Genomic DNA, 12,686 nt, shown 5'->3' with positions numbered 1-12,686 from the left:
AAGTATGATAGAATCGCGCCCTTTTATTCTTTCAGCAGTAAATGCAAACTATGCAATCTCGAGAGGTGAAGAATAGACCAACAGAGTGGCCTCTGTGATGAGTCCAGGTCCACCTTCTGTCCAGTTGTCGCTGGGAAAACCTGGTCATTGGACACAGGGCTGCTCGCCAACGTTGGGGTGGACAGTAATGAGTGTGGCTAACATTTGTTGAGAGTGGACTATGAAGAACCAAACTCAACTTTTAAGAATGTTTTTGTAGTTTGGGACCGGATTGTCTACTGAAGCACAGGCTTGCCATGCGCTTTATGAAGTATAGCACAATTTTTCCTTTTAAAAGATTGTAATGACTCACAGTTCTATGTTCTAGAACAGTGATTCTCAACCTTCCTAATGCCGCAACCCTTTAATACAGTTCCTCATGTTGTGGTGACCCCAAACCATAAAATTATTTTCGTTGCTACTTCATAACTGTAACTTTGCTACTGTTATGAATCGTAATGTAAATATCTGATATGCAGGATATATTTTTCATTGTTATAAATTGAGCATAATTAAAGCATAGTGATTAATCACAAAAACAATATGTAATTACATATGTGTTTTCGATGGTCTTAGGCGACCCCTGTGAAAGGGTCGTTTGACCCCCAAAGGGGTCGCCACCCACAGGTTGAGAACCGCTGTTCTAGAATGTGCAAACAAGCTCCTGTTCATGCATCCTGCTCACGGTGGTACTGATGTTGGTCAGTATATAAATACTCAGCTTTCACCTTTCAGACCGAAGGGTGAAATCATCATCATCTGATTTTTCTCACCCAGACCTTCTTCATTTTGTATACTATTTTGGGAGAGTGTGATCATTTTAATGGATATTGTATTTAGCTTTGACTCAGAGCCTGTAGACATTCCTAGGTTATTCCTGGTTTAGTCTTACTGACATGTGTACAGTAGTTTACCATGGATTAAACTCTTACATGGTCACTTAGACTCTGGTGATGCGTATTAGACTCTGCTAATTCATTATATTTTTCCATAAGTTTAGTTTGGATTATGTGCTTTAGGCATTGCAGTATTCTTGCTCACCATAAAGTGTGTCTCCTCCATTGTCTGCAACTATTACAGAAGGTGTACACACCTTCCTGTATTATAACCCCATTTAAGCTTAGTGTTTCCCCACCTGGAAGAGCTTTGGGTCATTTGCAGATCTGGAGGTTCCAGTGTATACAGAGCCCGGCACTGACCTCGCAAAACCCCTTTGCTTCCATTTCTGCATCCAGAGAGGCACCCGCCTCTTCCTGTGTGTATACTGCATGCCCCTGAGTTGGCTCCGACTCTCGGAGGCCCTTTGAACGAGCGTGTCCACAATGTCCTGTCCTCACCAGCCCTGCTCAGCTCCTGCAGACTCGTGCCTCGTTCTTCTGTTACAGAATCAGTCCATTTCACATTTGCTTTTCCTCTTTTCCTGCTGCCTTCAATTTTTCCAAGCATTGTTGTCTTTTCCAAAGACCCCGTCTTCTCTTATTGTGTCCCACGTAGGACAGCTTCAGTTTTGTCATTTTTGTATTAGGCTTAATTTGCTCTCAGACCCATTTGCTCATCTTTCTGGCAGTCCAAAGTACATAGAGATTTGGTCCAACATATTTCAGATGAATCCGTTTTTTCCCTATCAGCCTTCTCCACTGTCCAGCTTTCACAGCCATGCGTATCGCTGGGAACACGAGGGTGTGGATGAGCGTAGCCTCGGTCTCTAATGACACATCTTTGCTCTTGGTGACCTTCCCTCATCCTTACACTTCTGCTCTTTCAGGTCTCAGTCTTCTCTTGATTTCTTGGCTGCAGTCTCCCTTTTTAAAATCTTTTATTTTTTAATTTTTATTGGATTTATGGGGGTGACATTGGTTAATAAAATTGTATAGGATTCAAGTGTGGTCTTCACTTGAATTGATGACTAAACCAAGGTAAGCAAAACCTTTAACAGTTTCAGTGTCTTCAGTTCTATCCTGCTTCCTGTCCTTTACTTAAATAGGAAGCACCATTACTCTCAAGTCCTGTGGAAACTAAATTTTTAATAGCCTTATGTTGGTTTTTAAAAACCTAAAGAAAATGATTGCCTTTGTTGTAGGTTATGCGGAGAACCACCCTTTTCTGCAAGCTCAGAGGAGAAGCTTTTTGAGTTAATAAGAAAGGGAGAACTGCATTTCAGTGATCCAGTGTGGGAGTCCATAAGTGATTGTGGTAATATAGATTTGTTATTGTTTACAAAGCAAATATATGTAACATAAGAAAGTTTGCTAGTAATTCAGATACTTTAACTCTCTGTTTAGTCTTTAGATTTATTTGTGGAAATAACACTATTTACTTGTGGAAATAGTGGTATCTTCACTGTGATTGTTACAGTCAAAACTTCCAATCAGAACAGAATATACTGAGTGAAAATTACCAGGAGGAAATTTGCTGATGATCTAGTTAATTTTTACTAAAGAATATAAAACAGATACTCTATGTAATAAAACCTCACTATAGGCCTTACATGTTATTCCTTGGCCATTTATACTGATGATATTCGTTTTATAATTGGCATCTTTCCTTTATGTCCTACAGACCTGATTCTGAATAAATTGGAAATTGTTACTAATTGTTGTTAAGATAATAAGATATTCAGAAGTTTCCTTTATTTGCAGCTAAAAGTGTTCTGAAACAACTTATGAAAGTAGACCCTGCTCACAGAATCACAGCTAAGGAGCTGCTGGACAACCAGTGGATCACAGTGAGTCACAGGAGCGCTTCTTTCTTTTGGACAGTCTTCCATTGCTTATTTCTTTTCTTTGGCCTTGTAGCTTATATACCGTTTTTCTAAGAAATAGTCAATTTGTCTCATCTTCTGATTAGTTAAAAAAATTGAGTCTGGACACATTTCTGAAATGGGTATTTTCAAGCTGCTAAAACTACTACCACGGCTGTTAGAGGTTTAAATGAACTTTGCTTTATTCATGCCGTGAAGATATCAAGTCCAGTAGCGTAGAGCTGAGAAGTGTCCATTATTAAAGCTGTGGAACATTGAAGCGTCTGTATAGTCTGTAAAGCACTGGAACCACCCACTTCTCTTCGAAGAATCTTTGGAGACTCAGAAAAGCCAGTGTCTCCTCACAGTGGCTGTTGCCTGGCTTGCAATCTTGAGTAAGCACTCATTTACATATTTCCCCATTAGACTGAATTCCTTGACCCCGTGTCTTAACTGATCTTTGTGTCCCTGAACCCAGAACATTACCCGGTTACTCTAGGAACTGTGGAAGAGGCCACCACTTAGCTCTCAATATTTATTCTCCCTGTCCCCTATGGTAACGAAGATCCTGACTTTTAGCTGGAAACATTGCTGTCTGGTGTTCTTTGCTGGTTATCCCGTCTTTGCTAGTTATTGTGACGGTCAATGAGATCTGAGTGGAAGTGGTGCAGTTTCTGGGAAGTGTCCTTAAATGGAGGGGCTACGGCATTCCTCATGCATATCTTCTTTCTTGGAGACTAGAATACAGATGTGATGGCTGGAGTCTGAGTAGCCATGTCGGACCATAAAGTGGAGTCCATAAACATGATGCAAGGAACCAGGGCTTGCAGCTCACAGAGCTGCCATTCCAGCCCATGACTGCCTCCCTCCAGACCCCTTTCTATGAGCCGGCAACAAACTTCGTCACCTTTAAGACACTGCAGAATGTGCAATTGAACCTAGTACCCATTAATACAGTACTCAAATAATTGCTGAACGAGTCAGTGGTTCAGTAAATGAATTAGTCTGGAGGTATCTCCGAAAATGTCTGGGAACTGAGACTGGAGATTTGTCAAGACGTATAGGAATATTGCTGAGCAGTAATCATCTATGAAAAACATTATTTTACATCTGTTACTTTGACAGTATGTTAGGTACTGGAAATATGTGATATGCCCACGTTGCAGTAGTATTTATTGTTGAGAGATGATGGTGGCTTAGACAGGACGGTAGCAATAGAGTTGAAGAGAAATGAATGTGATATATTTTTTTTAGGTATATTGACAGGATTTGGTGATGGATTAGATGAGAGATGAGCAGAAGGGAGGATTCAAGGATGACTCCTAGATTTTATGTTAACAGTTGGTTGGACAGTAGTGCCACCAACTGAGATATGGAAGCTTGTAAGAAAAACAGGTGTTTTTGTTTTGTTTTGTTTTGTTTTGGTTTGGTTTTTGGGTCTGGGGGAAGGGTGGTGACTCAAGAGTTCCACATTAGATATGCTAAGTTTGAGATGCCTGTGTGGCATCCACATAGATAGATCAAATATAATTGAATACCTGAGTCTGAAGCTGGAAAAGTCTGATCTGAAACTGTAGCTGTGGGAATCGGGAGTATATACATGCCATATAAAGCTATCGGGCTAATGAGAAAAATTGGGAAGAAAATACGGATAGAAAGGAAAAGAGACCCCAGCACCCTGCTTTTAGATACTCCATCATTTAGAAGAGGAGGAGCTAGCAATGGAGGCTGAGAAGGAGCAGCTGGTGAGGGAGGAGGGAAATTCTGAGAGCGGTGTCAGGAAAGTTTAGTGGGAAAGATGTTTGAGAAAGAAGCGAGAGCAGGCAGCTCGCAGGTAAAGGCTGCTGAACGGTCAAGATGAGAATGAGAAGTTTCCATTGAAATGGCCAACAGAGAGGTTGATGGTGACCTGAAGGCCCAGATAAGTTTAGATACCATATCACTCTTCAATTTCTAATCACTTCTTTGAAGAATATTTTTTTCTCCAAGGGCTAAAAATATAGTCTTCACTCAAAAATGGGCTATATCTGCCCTCTCTAATGACTATGTTGATCTCTCAAGTCATTCTGTGCAACACATATTTCTGGCCTAAGTAATTGTGCAAATGAGCTAGCAGCTAAATAGATCATTGCAAAATGTACGGAGTGGATTTGTAGTACAGCAGAATCAAAAGCTGTAAAACAGATGGTGTGCCTTCGAATCTATTTCTTTTCAGCATCACACAACATTCGGGTTTGGCCATGTAATTATTTGTGTTCTAATTAGTACAGCTTTATTTCTGGCTTTGGTCATTTTTCCAGAAGTCTCCATTTTTGAGCCTCTGTAACATTTGTTCCTATGTAGTCTCTGCCAAGTGGTTAGGGAAGCGACAGATAGTGTGTACTATATTGGACTATCTTAAGGAGTTCAATGTCTGAAGTTTAGAATTCCGGCATTTTATAAACTTCTAAAAGGCAACACTCTTTTCTTCTTAACCACTTGAAGTCTTACTTCCTGTAATTCATATCCTGTGTTTGAAATAATCTAAAGGGAACCTGTCAGTTCTCTCAGTGTCTTGCTGCTTTATAACCGGAGCTTATCTTTTGCAATATCTAACACATAGTAACTTTTTTTTCCAAAGAGCTTTATTGGATAAAAAGTTTCTAGGGTTTAACTTATGTATTGTCCATTTTGAAGTATGGAACACATCTGAAGAGTATTCCGAGGAACGTTGTTTCTCTCTGTACCTTTAAGTGAATGGAACTTAAAATAAACACATATTGTCATTCTGATTTCAAAAATCAAAAGATTAGATGTAAGGAAAAAGGTCAAGGGATGACTTTCCTATAAAGGAAGAGTTTGATGATAACTGGCCTGTCACCCTCCTGCATCCACTTCTTCCCTTTGTCCTCTTTACTCTCAACAGTGGTGCAGGAGTGTGTTCCCTCTTATTAGATAACTAGAGCCCGGTGCATGAAATTTGTGCACTTGAGGGGAGTGGTGTCCCCTCAGCCCGGCTTGCCCCCTCTTGCAATCCGGGACTGCTGGCTCCTAACCGCTTGCCTGCTTGCCTGCCTGATCGCCCCTAACCACTCGCCTGCCTTCCTGATCACCCCTAAGCACTCGTCTGCCTGCCTGCCTCATTGCCCCTAACCACTCACCTGCCTGCCTGATCACTCATACCCACTCTGCATGATCACCCCTAACCACTCTGCATGCCTGCCTGATTGCCCCTAATTGCTCGCCTGCCTACCTGATTGCCCCTAACCGCCTCTGCCTTGGCCCCTGCCACCGTGGCTTCATCTGGAAGATCATCTGGAAGGTCGTTTGGCTGTCCAGTCTAATTAGCATATTACGCTTTTATTATTATAGATTTCAGGTACCTCTTGGTATTCCTTCAAGTCCCCTGGTGACAACTAACACCAAGAATTTTAAGCAAGATTCCCAGGTATTTTTATTTTATTTATTTATTTATTTATTTATTTATTTATTTTTAAGAATATATATTATTATTGATTTCAGAGAGGAAGAGAAAGGGAGAGAGAGAGATGAGAGATAGAAACATCAATGATGAGAGAATCATTGATCAGCTGCCTCCTTCATGCCCTCTACTGGGGAGGGAGCCTGCAACCCGGGCATGTACCCTTGACTGGAATCGAACCCAGGACCCTTCAGTCCGCAGGCTGACACTCTATCCACTGAGCCAAACCAGCTAGGGCTTTCCTAGGTATTTTTAATGCCTGCTTATATTTAAGAACCCTCCTGTAGATTAAGGAAACCATTTTCTTCTACAGCTTGTCAAGAAGTAGTTTCCAGATTTGAGCTCTATTGGTATTATTCAGACAGTAATTCCTTCAAACAGATTTTTTTTGGTGCCCACCATGTGCCAGGTGCTGTGCTAGGTGATAAAATGTAGTTATAGACATATAGGACATGATCTTTGACATAAGGAACTCACAATCTAGTAAGGGAAACAAGTTATGTATAAGATACAATTCAAGGGAGAAATGATACATGACATAAGAAATTGCCAAATGATCAGAGGTATAGAGACAAGCAAGTGTGAAATCAGGAATTCAATTTGACTGGCAGATAAGATGCTTGAAGGAAAGAAGTGGGAAATGAGACTTTTAGAAAAGGAAAGAAAATTGTGTGGGGACTTGAATCTCAGACTAGAATTTTAACTTCCAGTCATATGTATATAGTGGAGACCAATTGTAGGTTCTTTGAAGTGAAATTATTGTTATAATGTATAAGCCTTCCAAGATGGCTTATTTTAAATGGGACAAGAGTCATTTAAATGTCTATATTGATTTCAACAGGTATTCTTTTATTTTAATCCATTGGGCACTATAGGGATACAAAGATGAATAAAATAGTCTCTCCGCTGGAGTAATTTCCCACAAATTACAGGGTTTTGTGCATTTTGCAAAGGCACATGTACTCAGGGTGTAGAGGGTCTAAATTTTAAAATAATCTTCCTAATGTGTGAACAAGGCCCTTGTTCATTGATTTTAAAAATTATTATTCATGGATTCTCATTAGTTTTGACCTTTAGTCTTAACATATATACGCTACGTAAGCAAATGGAAATTTTCTGATGTCTAACTAATTGATGGATATTTTTTCCTACTATATATTTTCATCCTAAATATGTTAATACTCAACTTTTATTTTACTATACTTAGTTATTCTTAAATTCTGAATTATCCTATATAATAAAATCCTAATATGCAAATCAACCGAACGGCAGAATGACTGGTCACTATGATGTGCACTGACCCCCACTGTGTTGAGTGTCTGCCCCATGAGAGGGATGCAACTGGTGGCAGCGATCGGGGGGTGGGGGTGGGCGCCGGGCCGGCCAGTGGGCAGTGCCAGGCCGCCAGCCAAGGTAGGTGCCAGCAGAGGCCCCCCCCCAATCGCCCCATCTTCTGGTCGTCCCACAGATGGCCCTGATCGTTGACCAGGCCTAGGGACCCTGCCCTATATATTGGGAACAGTCTCTTAGATTTAAAAATTAAAACCTGGCAAGGCTACTCTAACACTGAAAAAACAGGATGATGCAGCGATGACATGCGTGGACTCTGGCTTGCACATTTTGTGGTCAGCCCTGATTCTGACACTTATAACTGTGTGACAAAGCCAATTACTTAACTTCTCTCTGCTTCAGTTTTTCCACCAATAAGATGGGGAAAATGGTACTATTGCCTCAGAAGGATCATGTTATGTACTACTTTTTATAATCAGGGCAAAAAAATGTAGCTGCCTATACAACAACAAGATGCCTTTCACTTGTATGAAAAGTATGGTCACTGATGCATGCAGTGTTTTGGATTGCAAGAGGGATGTCTGACTGCTGGTTTAGGCCCAATATCCCCCGAGGGGTCCTGGATTGCTAGAGGGCGCAGGCCAGGCTGAAGGACCCCCCACCCCTGCATGAATTTTGTGCACTAGGCCTCTAGTGTATATATATATGCTATTGGGGCCCTGCTTAAAGGTTTTTATAAAAATTATGTAAAGAAGCAGCTCATGAGCCAGAAACCTTGGGGATTTATTCAATATTCAATGATTGATATATACTTAATGATTCAACAAATATGTACTGAATAGCTGTTACGTGGAGGACACAAGGAGGAGTCTGATACAGGCCTTACAGGCCTTTCCCACAGGTTTTCCACAGGGTTCAAAAGAAAAACTCAGGCAGAAAATATATAATGTGTGTATAAATATATATAAATATATACCCTACATATTACATATAGCATATAATAAAATATATCCAATTGGGTTTTAAAGAAGATAGCTATTATTCTCTTCGGGGATTAAAAAACTACTTAAAGTGAAGGTAATATGTGATCTGGCTCTAAAAAAGATGGGAAGAAGTAGAAATTAATATTGGAGTCATGGTAAGAAGGAGGGGGATTCAGAATAGAAAGAACTTGACAAAGATTTAAAGACAGAAAACAAAAATAAGTGTATTCTGAGAATATGAAATTTATTGGCAGTTCTACTTTTCCAGAACCTGGAAGACATGTAGGGGAGTTGTGGGAAATTCAGCAGGAACACAGGTAGAGCTGTTTTCTGTAGACCTGGCTTACATGGAGAGGACTTTATATCTCACTTGTTTTGACAGTGGGTTGCTACTGGAAGGCACTGAAGTCCCAGGATCACAGCTGAGTTTACATGAATTTTCTCCTTTGTATTCCTCAACCTGGAAGTTCCTTTGTTCTCTTTTCCAAAGTTTGTAGCTCACTCACCAGCAATGTGCCAGAGTTCTCGTTCTGCTCTGCATCTTCTCTGAGCCTGTTGCTGTCAGTATTTTTAATTGAGACACCCTGGTAGATGTGCAGTGGCATCTCTCTGTGATTTTAATCTGCATTTTGTGAATTACAAATTAAATCAGTCAGTCACCTTTATTTATGCTTATTGGTTTTTTTATATCTTTTTTTGCAAAATGCCTGTTCAAGTCTTTCCCCCATTTTTTCTGTTCGGTTTTACCTTTTACTTCTTGATTTGTAGAGATTTGTTACATAGTTTAGATATAGGCCTTTTGTCATTCACAAATAAATACATGTACATTCACAAGATTGGGAGATATTGACTTAAGAAAAGAGCAAGGGAAGGATTACTGCAAATCCTCACCCAAGCAGATGACTTAGAAAAAGAATAGATCATTGGAAATGCAGGGTCTTGAAACTGACCCCTGCAAACTATCCTTCCTCGATGGCCCTCAGAACATCTCCATTTGCAGCCAGATGCCCACACACACCAATTTGAGGAATGTCAGTTAGGAATATATTGAGTTGGCTTTTATTTTTCCAGCATTATTGAAATGTAATGCTATCTAATAAAGATGGAATATGCAAATTGACTGTCAGTCTGTCACAGAGATGGCGGCACCCATAGCCACAAGATGGTGGTGCCCAATCCCTTCAGCCCCACTGGGGGAGTGGCAGGCAGGCGGCGCAGCTGGACCTGCTCCCAGGAGTCCTCCAGTCCTTTCAGTCCCACTGGCGATGAGCTGGCAAGTGGCCCCGCAGAGAGCAGACAGCAGGGCCTGCTTGCCCGTTACCGTGGCATTGAGCAGGTAGGCCCTGCAGAGAACCACAGGGAGTGGGCCTAAGCCATCAGTAGGACATCCCCTGAGGGCTCCTGGATTGGAGAGGGTGCAGGTTGGGCTGAGAGAAATCCTCCGTCCCCCCTGCATGAATTTTGTGCACCAGGCCTCCAGTTGACATATAACATTGTAAAATTTAAGGTGTACAACATAATGACCTGATAAATGCATTTATTAGGAAATGATTACCACAATCAGTTTAGTTAATACTTCTGTCATATCACAGTTATAGGTTTTTTTCTGGCAATAAGAACTTTTAAGATACACTCTCTGAGCAACTTAAGCACATGCCATACAGTATTGAAGGCTCAGCAACACTTCTAGCTAGACGTTCTTAGCAGGCAATTGAAAATGTGTTTCTGGAATAATGGCAAATTACTAAATTTCTCAGGTTGTTTCCTCCTGAAGAATAGGAATATCAACACCTACCTGTCTACTCATGTAGTTGCTATACTCATGGGGGGAAAAATCAATGACTTGAAAAATGTTAAAGTGGCATACAATTGCTTACTTTAGTGGTTGTTATTACCTTGATATGCTGTTGCCTTGGCCTCATTGAGAACCATTAGGACATGTTTGGTGATTTTATTGGGTGCTATCAGTTCTTTGCGGGTATCTGCAACTTACATTATTTCTTTTCCTACTGCAATTTACATTAATTATTAGTCATATAAAATAGTTTAAATTAACCCTGGTAAACAGAAAAATAACTTTCTCCTTCCATTAACCTCATTCCCTCTTACTAAAGATAACTGTTGTTAAATCTCTTATGTGTTCTTTCAAAAACATTCTGCACATTTTGTGTATGTACTTTACCCAATGGGCTCATATTATGTAAACTATTCTTTTTTATCTAATACTAGAGGCCCGGTGCACAAAAATTTATGCACTCGGGGGGGCGGGGAGGGTCCCTCAGCCCGGCCTGTGCCCTCTCACAGTCTGGGACCCCTCAGGGGATGACCACCTGCTGGCTTAGGCCCGCTCCCCGGGGGATTGGGCCTAAGATGGCAATCAGACATCCCTCTGGCAGCCTGGCAGCCCTCGGGGGATGTCCACTTGCCAGCTGGGAGCAGGCCTAAACTGCAGTCGGACATCCTTAGCGCTGCTGAGGAGGCAGGAGAGGCTCCCACCACCACCGCTGTACTGGTAGCCATCAGCCTTGTGGCTGAGCAGAGCTCCTCCCATGTGAGAGCTCATGACCACCAGAGGACAGCTCCTGCATTGAGCGTCTACCCTCTGGTGGTCAGTGTGTGTCATAGTGACCAGTCATTCCAAGTCATTCTGCTGTTAAGGTCAGTTTGCATATTATCCTTTTACTATATAGTATAGAGGCCTGGTGCATGGGTGGGGGCCAGCTGGTTTGCCCTGAAGGGTGTCCCGGATCAGGGTGGGGGTCCCGCTTGGGTGCCTGGCCAGCCTGGGTGAGGGGCTGATGGCTATTTGCAGCTGGTCACACCCCCTTCAGGGTGGGGGTCCCCACTGGGGTGCCTGGTCAGTCTGGGTGAGGGGCTGAGGGCCATTTTCAGGCTGGCGGGTGACTGAAGCTCCCAACCTCTCCTTTTTTTCTTTTTTTTTTTATTCTGGGATTTATTTACCTTCTATGGCTGACACTGGAACTGAGAGCCAGCTTTAGCTCTGAGGCTTGGCTCCAGCTCTGAGACCTCGGCTGCTGAAAGCAGGTATCTGGGTTTGTTTGGCTTCTATAATTGACACTTGCAGCTCCAGCTCTGAGGTCCGGCTGGCTGAAAGCAGGTTTCTGGGGTTTGTTTAGCTTCTGTAATTGCAACATTGTTTCTTAGAGTGCAGCTCAGAGGCCGGCAGTGGCAGGCGTGGAACCTTGGCTTCCTCCATCACTGGAGCAAGCAAGCCTCCTGTTCACTTCAGCTGCCTGGCTGCCGGCCGCCATCTTGGTTGGCAGTTAATTTGCATATCATCCTGATTAGCCAATGGGAAGCGTGTCGGAGGTATGGTTAATTACTGTGTTTGTCTATTATTAGATAGGATATCTTGGAAAGATTTTCTTATTAAAAACAAAAACAAACCAGCATTGTATCCCCAACTCTGGATACACAATTATTTTATAAATAATTCCCAGTGAATATACTAGTAGATCATTTCCTATTACAAGCAGTGGTACAATAAATGTCATTGTAGTCCTGGCCAATGTGGCTCAGTTGGTTGGAGTGTCATCCTGTACCCTGAAAAGTTGTAGATCCGATTCCCAGTCAAGGTACAAACCTAGGTTATGAGTTCTATCCCTCGTAAGAGTGCATCCAGAAGGCAGCCAATCTATGCCCTTCACATCGATGTTTCTCTCTCTTCTTTCCTCCCTGTCAAAAATCAGTGAAAGACATATCCTCGGGTGAGGATTAATAGCAAAAATGTTCTTGTAAATATATATTTACATACTGTCAGCAAATCTATAGGATAAATTCTTAACAGTGGGCTGACTGGCCAGAGAATGTGCATTACACACAGATTATTACTAATTTACTCTTCCATTAAAAGCAAGTAAAAGAGAGAGCCTGTGTCCCCACCCTCACCCTCACCCTCACCAATAAGGTATTAGCAAATTTAAATTATATTCATCTATTAGGTGAAAATTGGTATCTCATTTTGATTTTGATTTTGTATGTTTTTTAAAAATAAATTGACTTCCATTTTTCTATTGAAAAAATTATTCCTAGAAAGATTATAAAATGAAGAGTTCTAGCTATTTACAAAAAGTAGAAAATGATGACTATAAGCTAAAGAACCAGACTGTTTCCTTTTAGTTTTGCCAGTTTTATGTTATATACCATCTTACCC

General features: G+C 41.4%; 1 protein-coding gene across 5 annotated transcripts in view; it reads left to right on the top strand.

Moving 5' to 3' along the window:
• The window catches only part of STK33 (serine/threonine kinase 33), a 132,801-nt gene that overhangs the window by 100,407 nt on the left and 19,708 nt on the right, over positions 1-12,686 (top strand). For all 5 annotated transcript variants that reach the window (XM_059708808.1, XM_059708805.1, XM_059708804.1 and 2 more), the window contains 2 exons: positions 2,120-2,232; positions 2,679-2,764. In XM_059708808.1, coding sequence (XP_059564791.1) covers positions 2,120-2,232; positions 2,679-2,764 — 199 coding nt within the window. The remainder of the gene's footprint in view (positions 1-2,119; positions 2,233-2,678; positions 2,765-12,686) is intronic.

Source organism: Myotis daubentonii, chromosome 9 (genome assembly GCF_963259705.1).
Source record: "Myotis daubentonii chromosome 9, mMyoDau2.1, whole genome shotgun sequence".
NCBI lineage: Eukaryota > Metazoa > Chordata > Mammalia > Chiroptera > Vespertilionidae > Myotis > Myotis daubentonii.
The sequence above is the reverse complement of the archived record's forward strand: the minus strand, read 5'-3'. Positions and strand labels throughout refer to the sequence as shown.